The sequence below is a fragment of the Acanthisitta chloris genome, unplaced genomic scaffold (genome assembly GCF_000695815.1).
Source record: "Acanthisitta chloris isolate BGI_N310 unplaced genomic scaffold, ASM69581v1 scaffold10165, whole genome shotgun sequence".
Lineage (NCBI taxonomy): Eukaryota > Metazoa > Chordata > Aves > Passeriformes > Acanthisittidae > Acanthisitta > Acanthisitta chloris.
The window spans coordinates 1-21095 of record NW_008674527.1 but is presented as its reverse complement, the minus strand read 5'-3'; the positions used below and the strand labels follow the sequence as shown (position 1 = coordinate 21095).

General features: G+C 36.7%; 1 protein-coding gene across 1 annotated transcript in view; it reads right to left on the bottom strand.

Moving 5' to 3' along the window:
• WDR60 (WD repeat domain 60) overlaps positions 1 to 20504 on the bottom strand; it is a 25977-nt gene extending 5473 nt beyond the window's left edge. The window contains 16 exon segments of the mRNA XM_009075383.1: positions 229 to 290; positions 1420 to 1533; positions 4218 to 4380; positions 4933 to 5105; positions 5972 to 6098; positions 6424 to 6518; positions 6873 to 6984; positions 7490 to 7619; positions 9168 to 9270; positions 10807 to 11002; positions 12612 to 12689; positions 14210 to 14347; positions 14966 to 15018; positions 15588 to 16017; positions 16838 to 16891; positions 20490 to 20504. Of these exon segments, the coding sequence (XP_009073631.1) occupies positions 229 to 290; positions 1420 to 1533; positions 4218 to 4380; positions 4933 to 5105; positions 5972 to 6098; positions 6424 to 6518; positions 6873 to 6984; positions 7490 to 7619; positions 9168 to 9270; positions 10807 to 11002; positions 12612 to 12689; positions 14210 to 14347; positions 14966 to 15018; positions 15588 to 16017; positions 16838 to 16891; positions 20490 to 20504 (2043 nt within the window).
• Between the last annotated feature and the right edge of the window lie 591 nt (positions 20505 to 21095).

The following is a 21095-nucleotide window of genomic DNA, read 5'->3' as shown; positions in this document are numbered from 1 at the left end:
AGCAGCTGGGCCAAAGCTGCATCAGGAAAAAAAAAGACTGAAAACATCTGATAGAAAGGAGAGTTGTCAGGACAGTAGTTAAGACCAACAGACAGATTTTAGGCAAGGTAGTCTTATCCACTGATTTTCACTTTTCCTCTTGAACATTTGTTTTATATATGGTTCAGTACAGTCTCTGACACCATTGCCATTCTAAACACTCTCTCTTTTCATACATATATTACTCACCCACATATTGAGAATTCCATTTTCATCCATTGAAGCTATCTGAAATGGAGGGCCTGACATTTCTATGGAAGGAATGGCAACAATTTATGTTCATACACTGACCTCCCTCCTGAACAGTATCAAAGGATTGGAAACATTTCCTACATTATTCTCTGAAATTTCTACAGTCCTAAAAAGGGAAAGTGTCCTAATTCTACCAAAGTCAAAAAAGGCATGAAACTTTCTTTCCTGAGAAGGTGGTGAAACATTGGAACAGGCTGCCCAGAGCGGTGGTTGATGCCTGTGGTGGTGCATCCCTCCCCACCTCGAGCCATATTATGATCTGAGGATTCTTTAAGCAGCCTTAAAACATTTGTGACAATGCCCCAAGCCTGTTTAGGAGGCATTTGCACAATGCCTTTAACTACTTGCTTTAACTTGGTCAGCCCTGAATCGGTCAGGCAGTTGGACTGGATGATCATTGCAGGTCCCTTCCAACAGAAACAGTCCATTCTATATCTCTGTCTCTTCTAGTATGCCCAGTTTGTTCTATCAGACAGGCAGATGATCTCTGTCTGCATCTTTTAAAATGTCTGGATTCTGCATGGACCTTGGAAGGGAACATAAACTGCAATTGATGAAATCTTGTAAAATCTGCAATATGCAGCACATTTCTTTTAACCGCTGTGGATTTCAGAGTGCAAGCCTGCGTTGGAAGTAATAATATCTTCTCCAGCATGCTGTCTGAGAATTTGAGGACAGGAGGATTAAAGTTTCTTTGCAAAGGTTGGTCATAAAAAAATAGGCAAAAGGCACAGGAAAAAACACCAAGTACAGTCACACATTTTAAGGGCTTTCAGATATAAGCAAGTTGCTCCACTGACTTAAACAGCATTTTTTTCTGACATTGTAGAAGCACTAAGACTTTTCTAAAGGCAGGTTTTGAGTGGTAACTTGTTTTACCACAAAAGAACAAAATATTGTCTGGAAAACAGACATTATAACAAGCATGCACCCATATCTGATGGGAAGCTATACTGAATGAACATTATATAAATATGAGACCAGAATCCAAACATGAATGTGGTATGCAATTGATACTACAGACAAGAGGCAGAGTAGGATTATAAACTGAATTTTGGCTAATTTGTTTCACTAGATACCTAAAGGAAGACTCAGATGTACTGATGCTTTGAAAAGCAGCTTACATACCCTCCTGATACGAGAGACTTGAGAGCCCATAGTTGTGATCAGTGTCAAGAGAGGTTGAGACAGGTTCCACTGCTAGTATAGGAGAGGTGTGGGTTACTGACTTTAGAATGCCATCTGTAATTAAGGATAATGAAAGTTAACCATGATATCACTTTCAACAAAACCAACCACGGAATCTCAATTACTTTCCAGCTTATGGGAGAACGATGGTTACAAAAAAAAGGTAAATAATGAACTTCATAAAGAATTATTTTGCAAGTCTCAAATACAATACTGTAAATTGTTTCCTAAACTAAAAAAATACTCCTAGATAAATCAATGCTTCATTGCTTCTATTTACTTGTCATTTTCTAAATGACTGCTGCATGATTTTTGCCACTGTACCAGACATTTCACTAAAATCTGCCATTTCAGAGTTTCTGTGAAAAGAATTACGTTCATTTCAAGCTTCATAAACATCAGGGGTAGGAATAAACCACTGTTTACTATGGGTAAGACAAAATCAAAGAAAAATGTCTCTTAATAGAAGGTAACTAGCCTGAAACAAACAATTCACCATGAGAAAATGTGTCCCCTTTTAAAATATATGTGTATTTAGAGTAATTTCAATATTCAGTTTCAATCTGCATTCTTTGTCAGATGCTCCAGATTTCTGGACTTGCCTTGTGCACTGAACTTAATCTCATTTAAGACCAAAGGCATAAAGCTTCCTAAGTATTCAGCATTAGACCTTCTTGCTTATATAAGCAACTACATAGAATTGTACACATACATTTGACTACTAGTCCATTGTGCAACACAGGGCCAAGCACCTCTGACCTACTGAAAAACTTAAAAGTCTATCAACAACCAACTACTGTTTACTTTTACATGGCCACTGCAATTAGAGACACTTGTGAACAAGAGAGGATTTTGTGCAGCCATGTGCTGGTTTTTTTAGAAAATAATACCTCAGTGTAAGTTAAATTGTAGCACCTGCACACACACATAGAAAAATACATAAAGAAGGACATCTTTTTCAATAGTAAAATTATTAACAAAAATGTTTTTGTGCTATTTTTTCACTCTCAGATACAAAACAGTGCAAAGAAAAACAGCACCAATTTATTATTAAGGCTGAGACAAACACTGGTATGTGCACCTCGTTCCCAATCTCTCAACGTACAACTATATCCAATGAAAACATTAGGAAGATTTAAGACTTGCTACTCTATGTAAATTTGAAATGACAAACCATGGTAATAGCCATAAAGATTCATTACTTTCCATCAGATTTATAAAATTTTAAGAATTTCATACATAGATTCAAATGCATAGTGAACAATTTGGGATTGCATCTGCTACTATGACAGTTACATGCCTGAAATAAACTTGGGTAACTTTTGAATTTGTCATCCTTGAATTATAAGCAATTTACAAAAGTCTATGTTATTTTGATCACATGTTAAGTGTACTAAAAAAGAAAAATGCAATGACATGAAAATGTCAAATACAAAAGGAGATCACCCACAAGCACTTTTGAAAAGTAAAATTTCTTCTGGCTTCCCAATATATATGCAACAGTAATTTAGGCCAAACCTAACCAATGCAACTGATTAATTCCCCATTGTTGTTTTTTTTTCGCTGTGCTTCTCTGCCCTAAGAACCTGGAAAGAGCATGTCATAGTTCCTAACTGGTCCCAGCACTAGAGGTTTTGCCCATGTGACAAGCTGGATGACAGAATGTATGTCCAGGTTTTGCTTCAAAATGCAATTAATGCAATTAATACATCACTAGAGCAAGCCAGAGAGCTTTTGGGCCCCAAAGTTTAGTCACAGCTTCAGAATCCCTTCAACGAAAGTAAGTGATTGCTGACTATAGTAGTCAAAATTTGACTTACTCTGCTGTGTACATAAGCAATGATATTTAGCTTTCACACACTACATTTTCCAGTGATGTGACCCTCACATATGTCAAACAAATAGTATCATTAAAGGCAGTTGTATATGCAATGAAAATATGAGAAATTCCCAGATCTTACATTGCTGATAAGTAGGCAATAAAAAACCACAACCCTGACTCAACTTTTAGTGGATATAGATAGAATCTAGAAGTGCAAAAGTAACATAAGTGGAGTTGTAGAAATGTATAGAGAGCATCAGACTAAAAGTTAAGACCCTTAAAATGGTATCTGCATATAAGACAGCTGTATAATATTGGTTAGTGAACTCAATCTAATCAATACAATCAAACCAGCTAACTGCATACAGATGTGCACATCAGGATGAGATGAACAGCTCTCTAGATCCCACACTGACTCTACAGAGATGTGCATGTATACTTTAATACATATCTTGCATGGACCTTACAGAAACATCAAGACTTGGGTGAAAATTTGTACATATTGTCACTTTTAAATGACATTTTAAAAATCGTGGTTTATAGTCCTAAAGCACTTTGATTTTTAAAAATCTTAACTGCATCTTAAGGTATGTGTTTAGATGTAGATAAATGCAAGTTATATTAAGGGAAACATGACGAATATTGACTAAGCTAATGACTTCAGATAAGGCAGTAGTTGAGTAGTTTTAATAATAATAATAGTTTGAATATTACAATGCTCCTTAGGTTCTACAGCTGGTCCACCTCTCTGTTCTCACTGCCTGATCTATATTGACTTGGCTTACATTTCTGTACAGCTATTAATGATTTCAAGTTTTTACTAGACTAAATATAATCTCTGAACTGGCTAAATTAGGCTACTAAAAAACTGTCTGGAGAATGAGTAGTGGAATTATTTCCCTGCACAGATACTAACCAGTGGAAAATGTTGGGACTCTGAAAGTCCAGTCAGTTTCACTGATCATCATATGAGGGTGCATTCTTGAGTCTTCTCGAAGATCCCACACCAGCAATGAACCATCTATTGTTCCAGCAAAAACTAATGTTGTTTTACTGGGACTAAAGCAGCAACATATCACCTGTTAAACAGTAAGAATATGCATGGTTAATATTACCATAAAAACCAATTATTTGATAAGCCTGAAATATGTTTGTACTTCCCAGGCATGTAAACCCAGAAAACACAGATTATATGAGTTTGTAGCAGAAAGGCAATTTATTTAAAAAGGGAAGTAGAATACAAGACTTTCAATAAGCCTTCTCTTTTTTGAGACAAGTGTTGTGTAATCTGCATCTATTGCCAAAAAGCTAAAGGGGGTGATTCAGTTGTACAATAGTGATGAGTGGAGAGAAGTCCTGACAATATCTGAACCAGCTGGTTTGCGTCCATTCATTCTTAAACCATGAAATAAGAATCAAAATTGGAAAACCAAAACAGTGAACAAAACACCATGACCATGACTGCAATCTAGTTCTGAGGCACAAAAGAGAATGAGAATACTGTTTTGTTCATTAGGCTCAAATGTTTCTCAAAAGATGGCATCTCTTGCAAGCAAGACCAAAAAAACCCAAAATACACATAATAAAGTCTTTTATTTGATTGGCAAATATACAGTCTTCTTAAAACTTACCTCTGAGTCACAGATCAAAACTTTCTGAGGACTGGAGGGCTGCCAGATATTCCAAACACATATGAGGCTCTTTCTGTTCAGTAAACCAACACCTGCCTTTTCAGGTAATCCATGAACAGAAAGTAGTGTCTGCCTCTGAACTTGAGAGACATACAGGTAGGATATTTTTCGGTCTAAACCATTAAAAAAATCAAGAAAGAAAAGCAATAAATAAAAAGCAAACTCACTACAGATGAAAAAGCATATTTAGCTGCTATAGCAACAAACAAAGAAGCTCAGACACCATTATGAAGAATATTTCTATTAACAGTGGTTTGTTTTTGAAGCTATACAATAAAAAAGGAGGGACTGGAGAAGGCATCCAAAATATTAGAACTAGGGAGCAAAAAAGAAGACAGTCGGGAAGCTAATTAAATAATTATTCTGGGCATAAGCAAGTCAATCTGATCTGATGTCAGTATACATACTGAAAATTAGGTGTCTCAAACAGGAACCAGCACAGGCTAAGCCTTTGCTGGTTCACCTCGTGTTCATCTTAGACTACATATGGTTCTGTGCTACAACAGCTATAACATAATTACAGATGCTCTATTTTACATTTTTCTTTTCATCTGAACAACTACTGTTTATATGGGGAAGATATAATTGCTTTTCAAATTTATCAGGCTATATTCTCCCTGTGCCATTATGTGCAACTTTGGCCCTACTGTCAGCATAAAGAGTTCTAACAAAATTACAGCCCTTGAGATGGCACGTCAACAACAGGGGCAAGAAATTACATCCAGGGCATATCTATATCATGCTAATCGCTGGCTATATTTTTGGTAGGAATAGATGAAATATATTTCTTGTAGGATGCTCTGATGTTCCCTATGTGAAACCAATCTGCACAGAGCTACAGCAAGAATAGTGGGCTTTGCATCATCTGTGTATCCTGATATGTGCTATTTGCAGAGTTAGGACAAAGAGCATACTATTTTTGCACAAGAAAGAAGAGTTCACTCTGTATACTAAAAGGTGTGGAATAAAGTTGCCTTACCATGGAGAAATGGCTGGTTAGTATTTAACTGGAAACAGCTATCACTAATAGACAGACTGGTTTGTCGAGATCTTAGTTTCCTGGGTTGTGTTGCAACTTGATCTTCCTCTAGCAATACAGCAATCACCTTTCAAACATAATTACATTTATAGAAATAAAAGGGTCATCTTGGCTTTCAGCATTGATATTTGTAGCTTTCTAAAGCTATGTGGATTAACTTACTAAACCTTTATCAACTCTCTTTAATTATATATCTTTGCAAATACAGCTTTACAGACATAACAGTTCACAGCTCTGATTTCCATTCTTTGCAGAGAGATGATTCTCACTGATAATGAGTATGATTTGAGCAATTTATTTAAATAAGTCAGAACAAGAAGTGTAAGTGATCTACCACACTGTATACTTATGCACATAACTAACTCATAAGGGATATTAGGACATAAGTGTACCTGGCAAGCAGACCGGAGGAAATTTGCTAATCTTTGTGAATCAATTTTAGGTGTTAGAGCTCCATTCCCTGACATATCCTGGCTGTTTATGGGACCTATGAAAAACAAAAAACAACAGCCAAACTTGAAGCTTCAAAAGGGAGTCAATTCAGAAAAGTGCAAGAACAATTTATTTTTTAAGCAAGAGGAGATTGTCAGGCATCAACTTCTCTTCAGCAGAAATAAGTGCTGAAGAACAAGATCTGCTGGGGGAATCATTTTTGTTGCCAACAAACAGCAAGCCAGAAGGAAGATCTATTTCTGCCATTTCTTCTTCACCCTCTCCACATGGGGATTTGGAGAGCCTATGGCAGTTTGCTATCGATGCACACTACAAATTCTCACAATTAACGGATACAAAAGAAAGTTTACATGACATGCACACATCCATAAATTCAAATGTTTGTCACCTCCAGACACAAGGGCACTTTCTCCTGGATGCTGTGTCCATTTCTCCAATGTCTCAACTTCCTCAGTTTGAATGTCTCTATCTAGATTGTCCTCGTTACATTGAACATATGCCTAAGGTAAGATAAAGTGATCAATGTATGGGTGACACAGCTAGGAATGACAGCACTTAACTGAACAGAACTCAGTAATTTTAAAACTGATGTGCTCAACCTCTTCTGTTTGTAAATTCAGACCTAAGTGTACTGACACACTGTGCATTTTACCACATTTCACACAAGAGTGCTAGACCGACTGGAAAAATACAGAATGTCTTACATGATGCATAAACACTAAACCCAGCATATTTGAGGACAGTGAGCCACAGACATACAGAAAGTCCTTTAGAAATTGGGGAAGGAAAATGAGAGAGAGTCCTAACACAGAAATGAAATGACCTGTCTGGCCAAACATTTTGAAATCATTGCTTTATGGCAAGTAAGCCTTAGGGATAAAAATAATAGATTTATTACTGTACTGTCCTATTTGCTTTAGTAACTTTCTTTTTTAAGGAAAATGATTTTCCAGAATGACAATCAGCACTTCAGGATTTCAATATTACTATAGATTTGTTACGCACCTGCTTAGTGTTCATTTTACCAAAATTCCTGATATACATGTCGTACTCATTTACAGGAGGCAAATCCAGGAGTGACAAACTAACTGAGAAGTCCAAGTCAATTAGTGGGAGAAGCTCTGAAGCTCGTTTTCTTTAGAATGAAACAAGAGAGTAACACAAAAATGGTTAAGACCAAGTGTTTGGTACTCCAAAAGAAAAATAACCTGATTTTGTACAGTACCAGAGACCTAACAATCCTTTAATCTATGGGAATTGAAGCTGTACCAAAATTAATTGGCAGCTAAAAATACATCAGTAGAAGTACACAGAATATTGTTGTGAGTTTTCATGTAATGTTATGTCGAGATAATGATCACAGCTGAAAAGGCAATACTGATTGCAAATGACAGAAATATGCTGTTTATTCATAAACCCAAACTGTCAAAGCCCAACAGATCATCTTGCCTAAGCATTCAAAAGCTGTTCCGTGAGCTAACAGATGAATGCCTCTTTCTTCCTATAGTTAGGACAGTGGTTAATTCTCCTAAACTAATTTTAGCAACTTACACCACTTATAAGTGTACATGCTTTATAAAGATCTTCTCTTATGTCCTGGCTTTGTTAGACATATGCAAGTGTGTTTTGAATGACCTCCACTGGTAACATCCTGCCTGAATTTGCATTTGATATCTGAGCTGTTTTCAGCTGGGATGGAGTTAATTTCTTCTCAGTAGCTGGTACAGTGCAGTGTTTGGATTCAGAATGAGAATAATGTTGATAACACACTGATGTTTTGGTTTCTGCTAGGCTGTGTTTATCTTAAATCAAGGACTTTTTTTCCTTATGTCTCATGCTCTGCCAGTCAGAAGATACACAAAAGAAACTGGGAGGGAGCACAGACAGGACAGGTGACCTGTGCTAGTCAAAGGGATATTCCACACTATAGAATGTCATGCCCAGGATATAAACTGGGTGGGGGTAATTAGCAATTGTGTTGTGCATCACTGGGTTTTCTTTCCCTTTTTATTATCTATTATTATTTATCTCATTTTGTTCTCGATTCTTAAATTGTTCTTATCTCAACCAATATATCTTCCTGTTGTATCTCCTCCCCTTTCCACCAGGGTGGGGGAAGAGGAGAGGAAGCAGTGCTGGCTGGGGTTAAACCATGACAATATCTCAAATCTAGATAAATTTTAGATCAGTAATAACATGAAACCATGACAATATCTCAAATCTAGATCAATTTTAGATCAGTAATAACATTTTTACACCAACTGGTGTTATCCCTGAAAAGGAACATGCTATTTGGCAACAGTATGTACCATATAGAGTCTTGGTTATTTCAAGAAATTACAACTCTGCAGAGACCTGACAGCAACTAAAAGGCTTGTTCTTTAGAACTCTAAGTCAATATCTAATTAAGTGACTGAAGAATCATATGATGGAATGACAACCCTGGCAACCCATTCTGTAAGAAAGTGATACACATAAACATAGATAAATTTCTGTTATAAAATGACATGCAGCAAAGCCTGTAAATTATATTTATGTAAGAACTACTTCCTGCTAGCTAACAAATTAACATTAGACTCCAAGTCTCAAGCTTATAAACTTCACATATTTCAAATATAATGAAGAGAATTACATCTCACACAGTGAGTTGCCATTTTGGGTGAATTATTTAAAATACACTTACTTCTGCTTACTTGCCATACTTTGGCTGCTTTGTCGTTGGTTTGCCATTTGAAAATCCATGAATATTCCACAAAAAGAGTTTCTGACAGAAGAGGATTGGTTTTCTGTGATATTGTAAAACACTGTTAGTGTTACAGTTCACACTTTACAGCGCAGGAAAATGAAAAGCAGTAATTCTAAAAAGCAACAGATTTATTACAACACAGCTACTAAAAGTCACTAGTTCACACATTACACAAAGTGCTCTAACACAGTTTTCAGCACAAGGAGCTTAACTTCAGCAATGGGCCAACATTTGTCCCCTTATTGTGGTCCTTCATCAATCAATTTAAAATGACTGACCACTGTAATATTTACTTTAGAAGACTATGATGCAGAAAGCACCTCTTTCTTTCTCTTGCCATTAGGATGTCCCCTGTTCCCCTGTGTACAGTAACACATTCTATGAGCAGTTCTAAAAATCACATCAAATTCATGCACACTTCACCATGGAGACCTCAGAGCAACTTTTCAATATCTGAAGGGTCTACAAGGAGCCAGAGAGGGACTGTTTGTTAGGAACTGCAGTGACAGGACAAGGGGTAATGGGTTCAAACTGAAGGAGGGAAAGTCTAGGTTAGATGTGAGGAAAAGGTTTTTTACCATAAGGGTGGTGAGACACTGGAACAGGCTGTCCCATGGTGGCAATGTTCCAGACCAGGCTGGATAAAGCCCTGAGCAACCTGATCTAATGAGGAGGTGAAATTTAAAAATCTGATTCTATATTAGAATGCCATCCTGTTCATGATTATTAATGTCCCAGAATCCTGCCCTATAGCATTAATGGAATTAATTTATTGTTTCCATACTGTTTATTAGAAAAACAGCAATTGCATAAATCTTATGCAAGAAGAAAGTCACATGACAGTATACTGGTTCTGACTGCAATGACTATTTAACTGAAAACCTGTTGACAATCAGAACATTTTAGGTTGGAAAAAACCTTTGAGAGATACCGCAAAGACTTAGAGAAACTCCATGCTATTCTTCTGTGACTGGACTAACTGGACTAAAACGATGTCTAAGATTCTTTTGCACAATGAGTCTCTACTGCTGTTCACACGAGTGTGGAGTACAAAGGGGAACCACAACTGTAGGAAAATAAGTAGATCAAGCACTCAGAGGTATCACAGCAACTGAATACAAGACAACATTTCAGAAAGAGCCTGCATTTGAAAGCCATATAGGACTATTTATTTAAGTAGTATTGACATTTCTCTCATCTTCCCACCCACAACAGTGGCTTCAACTTTGCTTAAAAGGAAAAGGCAAATTTAATGCCAGCAGAAGCCCCAAACTGTTTCAGCGCTCCTCCAGTTTTCAAAATCCAGGCACTCATATCCTTTTTACCCAAAATAAGCCATATTAAATGTCAGTCTGTACTTTTTTTATACATCACATTTTAAATGATTAGTAATGCCTCTGAATCATTCTTTAGAAATGTGGAAGTTACAGTGCTTACCCACAAACCTAAGTGACTCATCCAGAGCACCAGATTTTTGTCTTTGGGCTGACTTATAGAAAAAGTGGCCTGTTTACCCCTAAGGTTTATGTGTTACTCATGCATTTAATAAAAAAAAGACTGGCATCTAGTCACATACCCATGATTGGTTCTGTTTTTTCATTTTCAAGTTTCTTTGGCAATGAAGTAAAAACTCTATCATTTTCTGCACTAATTGCTCTTTGAATTTCTTCAATTTCTGATGTTCTGGAAAATGGAACCTCTCTTAGGTTTTCTTCTGCATCTCTTTCTTCACCACCTTTGTCTTCATCATCTTCAAAATCATCTTCATAATCCTTTAAAAGCAGCAGAACTTTCAATAACTAATAAACATGGAATTTATATCAAATTTTCAGCCCTTTTTAGGAAATTATAAAATGCTGGCAATAAAAAAATCTCATACAGAGGGCTATAAATCCTCTGACTGAAATAACTGTTTGATAGCAATCAAATGGCAGCTCTTGATTGTGCAGTAATTTTAATCAAGAGAAGACAATCCCACAGTGTTGCTCTTCTTCTTCTGCCCAAAATAGAGTTGTACTTTTTTTAAAATATCCTAAAGTAGAAACCATATATTTAGGTGAATTATGTGTTCTTTAAAGAAATAAAATGACAGTGTTCAGTGGCAAAAATGCTTCAGGGCTGGATGAGGTTGTTTATTTGATAGTGTTCATTCAAGCTGCCCTTCAATGGTAGGCTCAAATTTACTAAACTACCAGACTATCTGTTTACAAGTCCATGCCTAAGGCTCATACATTCATAATTCTCTTAACTAAGACAATTCATCTCATGCTCAAATAAACCCCTACCACAAATGATATGAGCAAGTTTGCACTTAATGATACAGGGTTACTCCAGTGAACCCACAAATGATATGAGCAAGTTTGCACTGAATGATAAAGGGTTACTCCAGTGAAGAGCTCAAGAGGGGACACCATCACTCCTAACAGCAGTGGACATGGATTGTAGCTTCACTGACCAAAGGATGAGTCTAGTTCAGCTCACAACGAAACCACATTCAACATACTCTTGATGAGTCTAGTTCAGCTCACAACGAAATCACATTCAACATACTCGTGTCTTAATAACTTAAAAGTAGACAAAAGAGAGCTCAAAGTAGGAAGTTCGATTAAACAAATTAGTGAAAAGGCTGCTGCGTGTCAATACTTTTTTCCTAACTATATTTTTGAAAAGAAAAACAAAGAAAAACTTTTTTTTAATCTGAAATTATTAGCTCTCCTAACTATATTTTTGAAAAGAAAAACGAACTTTTTTTAATCTGAAATTATTAGCTTTGTTTATTTAAACAACTTAGCATTTTTCACAGAAAGTCATTTAGATAATTGAAATCCAGCAAGGCAAAAGGCATTTTCTAAAGACTTCAACTCAAAAGTTGTTTCCCAACCCCTGATGAAAACTAAATATATAGCAGCTAGTCGTGAAATCAAATCCAGCAAGGCAAAAGGCATTTTCGGAAGACTTCAACTCAAAAGTTGTTTCCCCACCCCTGATGAAAACTATATATATAGCAGCTAGTTTCTACATAACATTTTTGCTTATTATCTACTGTTAGCCAAGTTAAGATCACTGTCACAAAAAAAATCTGAACTAAAACCCATGTAACATCCTATAATTTGTATTTCTGTAAATCCAGCAAGGCAAAAGGCATTTTCGGAAGACTTCAACTCAAAAGTTGTTTCCCCACCCCTGATGAAAACTATATATATAGCAGCTAGTTTCTACATAACATTTTTGCTTATTATCTACTGTTAGCCAAGTTAAGATCACTGTCACAAAAAAAATCTGAACTAAAACCCATGTAACATCCTATAATTTGTATTTCTGTGAACAAAGTTATTCACTATTTTGATACTTAATTACTTCAGACAGACAACTTTTACTTACTTCAAAATCATCTTCATAATTTGCTGAAAAGTCATCAGGTAATGTGTCTGAATTATAGATGTGTGTGTCTTTCATTTCCTAAATGAGAAAAATAAATGAAACTGTTATCTGCCAAATCTTAGCCTAAAATAGATTAACAGTTGTTCTTCCCAGACATTTCTACATTTTCAACCAACATAAAACAGTCTATAAATATAAATAACAAGTGATAATTACTGACCTGAACTAATAGTACAGGAAGAAAAACAGAACTCAACCTTATCTTGGGAAAAGCAACTCTTTTTCCACCAATATTTTTACTGGAAAAGATGTACAAACTGCTGTGCTGCCTGTAATTTCAATGATGGTGTAACAACAAACTTAAACTGCTCCACTTTTTCGAGGATTAAACAAATTAGCCCCATACCTAAGTTATACTGGGAGACTCATTCTGTTAGTAAAATAGTGCAAATGTTGAAACTGGCAAAACACAGACATGGATACAGCAGGAAAATAAGATATTTTTATATGTAAATAATTCTGTTAACATTGAATCCTCTACTTTATTTACATGTAATAAGATTTATGGCATCCCTGGACTAACTTCAAATAAATTTTCTCTCTTTAGCTTATTAACTTGATTAAAATAATGTCATTTATTTACCCAAACACATACCCCAAACAAACATGAAACTTAAAATGACATACACTCTACTCTCCAATCTTTAGTCAGCCTTTTTCCTCCATGGCATCTTCAAAATTATTGACTAAATTTTCCACATGAAAGTGCTTCCAAGGGGTTTCAAAATGGAAATAAATGTGAGGTTTTATGAAAATTGTCCAGCATAACAGCACACCAAAGGACAGTAGCTGGTTGCCAAGTGCCTGATTAGGCATGCTTCTGATCCTTCCAGGACTTTGCAAAAGCTGCAGCCACCTAGTTTTCACAGAATGTGGTAGGTACAAAAGTATTAAGGACATTATATAGCAGGAATCAACACTTCTCAGAGTCATCAGGCTCCTAGAACTAGGACTATAGCACTTCGACCTTTGTGGTTGCTGCTTTTTGTTACTTCTCAAATCAATCTTTGGATCAAGAACAAATTATATATAGTCAGATTGTCCATCTGGGCAAAATAAGGCAAAATTTCTCCAATTTGTCCTGCTTGCAATACCCAGCAGTAGCTAATTCATATGGAATCTTTTTTAAATCCTCACTCCATTTAGTCAGACACATGTAGTAACACGCTCATAAAGATGGTTATAGTCTTTACTACCTTACTATAATCATCTCAGAATATGCCTAGAGAGCTGCACTTTAGCTTAAATTTCAGAAAATGTTGACTTACAATCCTATTTTTATTATTCCCCTTATCCATGATGCATCAATAATTACAGTTAGTTATAAGGTAATGTTTTAACAAACCTACCCTTAAATCATCCTTCTTTCTTTCATTTTCTCTGCTTTTTACTCTCTGGTTTGTTTCTGCTGCTTGCCCTTCTCTGTCTCTGTGGGAAGATCCATCTTTAGATTGCTTTGATTTATGTTTTTCTTCCTCTTCTTTCCCATAATGTTTATGGCCTCTCTCTCTTGACAGCTTCCCTTTTTCTGGGCCAACAGAATGTTCTCTTTTTTCTCTGTGTCTTCTTTCTCTCTCTTTATCCAACTCTTGATCTTTCTCTAACTTGTGTGCACGTTCACCTGCTTCAACTTTGTAGACTAAAGATTTGTCAATTTTCTTTCTTTCATCATTATCCTGGAAAAAGAAAAGTAACATTTAAGTGTTCCAAAGTTTTTCAAGACCATTTTATCTTCACAAATCTATCCATTTTTGACCATTAGAATGATAGATTTCAAAGTACTTAATCTTTCTGTCACATGGATCTTCCAGCCACTTTTTTTTTTTAATTTCCTATGATAGCAAGTTTCAAATTATCCTAGCACTTGAGATTCTGATATTTCTTCTGGGACACTACGTGCTTTGCTGCAGAAAATTCTTTGGATTGTATATTCTTCACACAAAAATTTCTTATTTAGTAGATGGTCTAACATAAAGCAGGATGTATACTCATCAACACCCTTGTAATGAAGGCATAAACAGCAGATGGAAAATTTTGATGTAGCTGTACAAAACTGAAGCAGTTTGCTACGAAAATTTTCTTTCACATTTACTTTAAAAAAATAAAATTAAGTATGCCCTTAAAATAGAATGGCTGAGATATATTTTGTGGTTTGATGGGTACACTTCTGTGCACTTCACTATCTATGCATCTCTTGAATTTCTTGGAAACTGGAGTCTGATCCAGTTTCTTCATTATTCTACAATTTTATCTTATTCCATTATGAAACACTTTGCTACCTTCCCTTCCTTTACCTTCTTTTCTTTATGCCTTCTTTCTTGCTCTTCACTTCTTGTTTTCTCCTCCTCTAGAAAACAGATCCATAAATTAAGGAACAAATTTTATTAAACTCAGTACATAATTAACTCCATCATATAGAAAATAATATTTCAGTGACATGTTTTCTATAGCATAAGAGATTTCTGAAAAGAACTTAATATTCTATTGAAATTCTCTCTCCAAAGCTGGTTACTCCTTCTTTCTAAGGAATCCCTATCTTCTCAACTGTTTTGTGCAATGGTCAGAGTAATGACACAAGCTACTAACATCAGCAATCACCCAGCAACTTGGAGATTCAAATGGATCACTCAGCACAGAACGTCTAGGCAGGAAAGTACTTGTTCTCTTCAAGCCAACTGACCAACAAAACCAGTGACATTCATCCTCTCTTCAGAGTAAGGGAAACCAGCATCAATTTTTGAAAAAAATCAACAAAATAAAACTAGGTTACCACAAGATTCCATAAAGATCAACATTTCAGTAGGTACTCACACCTGCCTGTCTTCATCCTCCCTGTACAGATGTGATATGGTTTCAGAGTATTCCTATCTAGATATCGAATATTTCCAAGTGCAACAGCAACCCAAAGCAACTTACCCAAACGATGCCTGCTTTCTCTCCTTCTGTGATGTTCTTTATCTCTTCCTTCCAATGATTTCAGATTATTTTGTGTATCTATTTGCTTTAAGTCATGTCTTCTTTGCTTTTTGTCTCGTTCTCTATCGCCCTCCCTATCTTTATGTTTTGGTACACTGTATCTCTCCTCCAAATGAGACTCTTGAGCCTTATCCTTGTGTCTCTCTCTGTCTCCTTCTCTCTGATGTTCTTTATCCTTCTCTCTCTCTCTCATTTTATCCCTGTCTCTTTCACTAGATTTAAATCTCTCTCTCTCTCGTGTTCGTTCCTTGCTCTTCCCTCTGTCTTTGCGTTCATGTCTATGAGTGTCTATGTCAAGCACAGACTTCTCTTTCTGCAGTTTCTTTTCTCTGTGCTTTTGGTCTTCACTTTGATTATCTGGTTGTGATGCCTGAAATTGAATTTAAAAAATCTATTATTATTATTATTCAGCAATCTACTTTGATAAGAGTATACTCATGTAAAAAAAATTTAGTGGATTGCTAAATGCATATTTAATTTCCCAAACTGTATTAAAATGCTGCTGTATTTCTAGGCTTACTTCATTTCTAACATTATGACTGTGCTTATTTTAAAAAGAATATATGAAATAATAAGATACATATTGGAAAACAGCTTTTAAAAAAATATAACACAAACCTAATAGGAATATCAGTGGTGAAACTGACTAGAGATTGAATGCTTATTTTACTAGAGGATAATGTAAATAAACAGTTTAAAAACACACAACAAACATGGCAGATGATGAAAACAAATCACTAGATAATATACATGTAGGAAAGTAAGTTTATATAAAGCAGAGCTGTAACTTGGATTTGGGTGGGCAGCAAATCAGACCCCAGAGTGGTGTGTGATTATCATAACAAGGGATTATTTCCATTTACCTAATTAAGAAATTTGTAAAGTAATCTTGTATGACCTGTGTAGCTACAAACAGCTGAGTGGCCAGCCTCTGGTTATCCTTGGACTAGACAGGTTCCAGCACAGTCACTTGTGACAATGAAGTTTGCAACTACACATTAAAGATCTGTACTGTTTGTACTGGATGATGCAGATTTGATGTGTCTGGTACACCAAAAAGCATTAAAGAGAAAGAGCTACTATAGACTCCACAAGAACAAGCAGTCAACCCTCTATGTTTAGACCATCAATAAATTCCACTGCTGTAAGATAACTTCACATCAAGACTAGTAGAAACAGAATAAAATCACCTTAAGATGTTTCCTAAGTTCTTCTGATTTCCAAGTATCGTCTTTGGTTCTTCTCTAGAACAGAATATATGGAAAAGACTGAGTAATCAATTTGCAGAGATAAGTAAATCATTAAACAATAATACTTCAAAGGAAAGGGTCAAGGTATATATGGCAAGTATCACTGAATTTTGTCATGCAAACAGTAATTTGATTTAGCCCTAATGCTTATTTACAGTAAACCTCCAATTTTGTCATGCAAACAGTAATTTGATGTAGCCCTAATGCTTATTCACAGTAAACCTCACCTGAGATGACCTAGAAGAGGCCTAAAGCTCAGACTTTTACTGGGTTATCCAGCTCCATACACACAGGGTAACCAATGCTGAGGTCAGTGCCTGTGGTGGGTAACAGCATGGCCCTTCAAGATAGACTTAAAATTGGTGTTCCAATGGTAGACCAAATGGGTACACACAGTCAGGCCATTTTGGGAGAGTAATCAATGAATCCATGTCATTAGGTGCAACCTCCTCCTCTGTTAGATCTAACTTCAAAGTCCTGCCCAGAGTCTTATTTCAGTGAAGTTTTAATATCTCCGAGGTTGGAGTTTTTCTGGGCAACCTGGTTTTTGGGTTTGACACCTCTCAATTAGAAATGTTTCCCTTATACACAGTCATAATATCCCTTGCTAATAGCTAGGGCTGCTATCTTCTGTCCTCTTACAGTAGATCTCTGGTAAGAATTTGGCTCCATCTTTTCAACAGATCCCCTTTAGGTACTTGAAGACAGGAGTTTGATCCCCTCTTTGTTTTCTTTTCTCCAGGCTGAACAGCTTCTTAGCCTCTTTCCCACACACATCAGGGCTCCAGCCCCACAGCCACCCCAGTGCCTCACTCCAGAACATCCTTAGCACGGTGGGCCCTAACACCAGACCCAGCACTGCGGGAAGGACCGCACAAGTGCTGAGTGGAGAGGAAGAGACTTCATGACACATGTGACCAGAGTGGATAACCATAACCCCCTGAAAAGCATCCTAATAACCTACGTGCAAGTTTCTGTCCACCAGAACACCGAGATCTGTTTTCTGCAGAATGTGATAAATGACTGAGTCCCAAGCAGGTCTCTGCTTCACCAACACGCACCCAGCGCTCTTTGCTTGCCCACATTTGTTTAATAAATTGTAAACTTTGATTGTGATCCTGCTTGGGACTCAGCCATTTATCACGATTCGGGGCTCGTCCGGGATGATCTTGGTTCCTGAATTCTGACTCGATCTAGGAGGGGCACCCCACCATTCGGTGGCTCTCATTCAGGTCAGGACCAACACCATCCTGAACCTGAATATAGGCAAGCAAAGAATTCGATTTTTATAAACTCCCTTGCCAGCTGAATATTTTAGCTAGTTCGTTGAAGGATGATGACTATATTCAGAATTACATGACCAGGCTACATTTATTCTCAAGTTTAGACTTGGCAATAGTTACTAAATATTAACAAAATAATTGCTGATAAATATTGGAATGATGATCTGCACCGGTAGAAGAAAATAAACATATAGTGTCTACTTTTTTTGCTAATTCATTATATGGAAGCAGCATTTTGACAGTACATTTTTAAAATTATTCTACAAGAAAAAAGTCTAGCCTTTTCAAAGTTAGATTTTATAGAGGATTGCAGTGGATTGGTAAACATCATCTGAAGTCAATCAAGAAGGCAGCCTTTGTTACACAAAGAAAATGCCCTTTAAGTTTTATTTTCTTCTGATAGTTAAAAAAGCCAAAAAATGCAAATATTTACTACGGCAGAAAGTCAGATGAGAAAGCAAAACCAAAGCTGATAATTTCCTTGAGTGAAGCTTTAACAAAGCCTAAGAAACTCAACAGAACTTGTGTGAGGATAACCTGGAAGGAAGGATATGGATGGGAAGAGAACAAGAGTGCTGTATTAAAGTCTCAAATAGTAACCTACTAAAAATCCCTCATATATGTGATCATCTGGTTTTCGAAAATATTTAGGTATGTAAAAATCCCTCATATATGTGATCATCTTCTGGTTTTCGAAAATATTTAGGTACATATCAGCAAACAAAGAAAGAATGCTAATGATGTTAGTAGCACAAAACCAGCACAGCCAACAGACAACATCAGGTAAGGCAGCTTGAGATTGATTTCAGAGCTGAGCCAAAAAACACACAGCAAACACTTCGAGGTGATTCTCTGGTGCCCAACAATATGCACCTGCCAAGTTATCTGGTGTCACCTTCTCACCACTGCCAGAATCTGCTGCTTTTATATATAATGATTTTCCACTTAAACCTCTAATTTTTTAGGAAACTGACAAACAAATAGAAAAAGAGAGATGTTTTATAACGTTTGAAGAAACTTAATACCTTTGAGAGCACCGTCCCTCTGTAAGTATATATACACACAAAAATGTTTAAAATGAACTTTTAAAGGATTTATTGAAGTTTTTCACCTGTCTGCTAATTTAGAGGTCCTTATATACTCACTTAAATCCAGATTACCTATTTAAATGACACTGAGGTTTAGCTTCATTCATCCACCTGAGAGAATTCAGGTCACATAAAATGCCACAGATTTACTAAACTCAAAAAGTGCTATGAAAATTATTAACATTTAAGAATCTGTCCTTCAATCTAGACAAAAAGTTTGTTGCCTTATGAAGTCAGTTGAACAAGAGACTTTGCTACTTTAGATAAATTCTTCAAATGGCATCAAGAGTGGTTTCTCCACTCACTAGAAAGATCAGAGGTTTCCAGAATGCAATGTTTAAGAACTCAGATATATATGATTCTAAAGAATGCAATGTTTAAGAACTCAGATATATATATGATTCTAAAGAGAAAGAGAAATTTATGTAGGTTTTAAGACAGAGAAAAGTTCTTTCTGTTTTACACATAAATATTTATCTTTCTCATTTCCAGTAAGAGTTGCCAATTTGAGAGCACTCAAATAGGGAAGCAGCACAAGTGATAGAAAGGAGCAGCAAAAGGAGGATTCCTCACACAGTGTGGCTGTTAGTACCATTGCCTCTGGTCTTTGGCACTCTTATACCAACACACCCAAAAAGATTCAGATCAAAGTTTAACCTTCCATCACAAATATTTATCTTTCTCATTTCCAGTAAGAGTTGCCAATTTGAGAGCACTCAAATAGGGAAGCAGCACAAGTGATAGAAAGGAGCAGCAAAAGGAGGATTCCTCACACAGTGTGGCTGTTAGTACCATTGCCTCTGGTCTTTGGCACTCTTATACCAACACACCCAAAAAGATTCAGATCAAAGTTTAACCTTCCATCACAACTCACAGAATTGGTCAGGTTGGAAGGAAGCACAGTGGGTGATCTGGTCCAACCTCTCAAGCAGAGCTTCCATCACAACTCACAGAATTGGTCAGGTTGGAAGGAAGCACAGTGGGTGATCTGGTCCAACCTCCCTGCTCAAGCAGGGTCATCCCAGAGCACATGGCACAGGATTGTGTCCACACAGCTCCTGAACACCCTCAGTGATGGAGAATCCAGGATGTCTCTACGCAATCTGTTCCAGTGCACAGTGACTTGCACCGTAAAGAGCTTTTTCCTCGTATTCAGGTAGAACTTCCCATGCATCAGTTTCTGTCTGCTGCCTCTTGTCTTATTGTTTGGCACCACTGAGCAGAGCCTGGCTGCATCTTCTTGCATTCCCTTCAGATACTTAATAGACACACACTTTTCAGTAAAGAGGTGATTGATGTGCTACAGTTACTGAAATTTTTCAGTGATCCTAAAGTGCTACTTCACACACCCTACCCAGCCACTGTTCTAGTTTCTATTTCCACTGCATTTTCCAGTCAGCATGACCACAAATGACTTAACTGTAAAATACAGATTCACACAACAGTAAGAAAACTGATTTGATGCTTCTGCTTTTTCAAGTAAAAACATAACACAATAATTGACATTAGCACATCCAAGCTGTTTTGTTTCCTTTATTTTAGACCTCTAAAACTTTCCATACTTCAACACCTTAACGCAAAAGTTCTGTAGGTTCCTACAGAACTAAACCCAGGCAATCAGTGGTTACAGGAGTATCAATTATTGAACACAGCTTTGTGTGGAGTATGAAATATTAGATATTTCCCTAAACAACCTCTCCTGTTCCGCAGGAGGATCCGCGGCCGATGCAGCCTCATTCCCACGCTAGAGGAGGAAGGAATTCCTCACTCCAAGGCTCGGAGCGAGGCTCCTCGCCGCCGGCAGGACGCGACTGAGGCGGGCGGTGA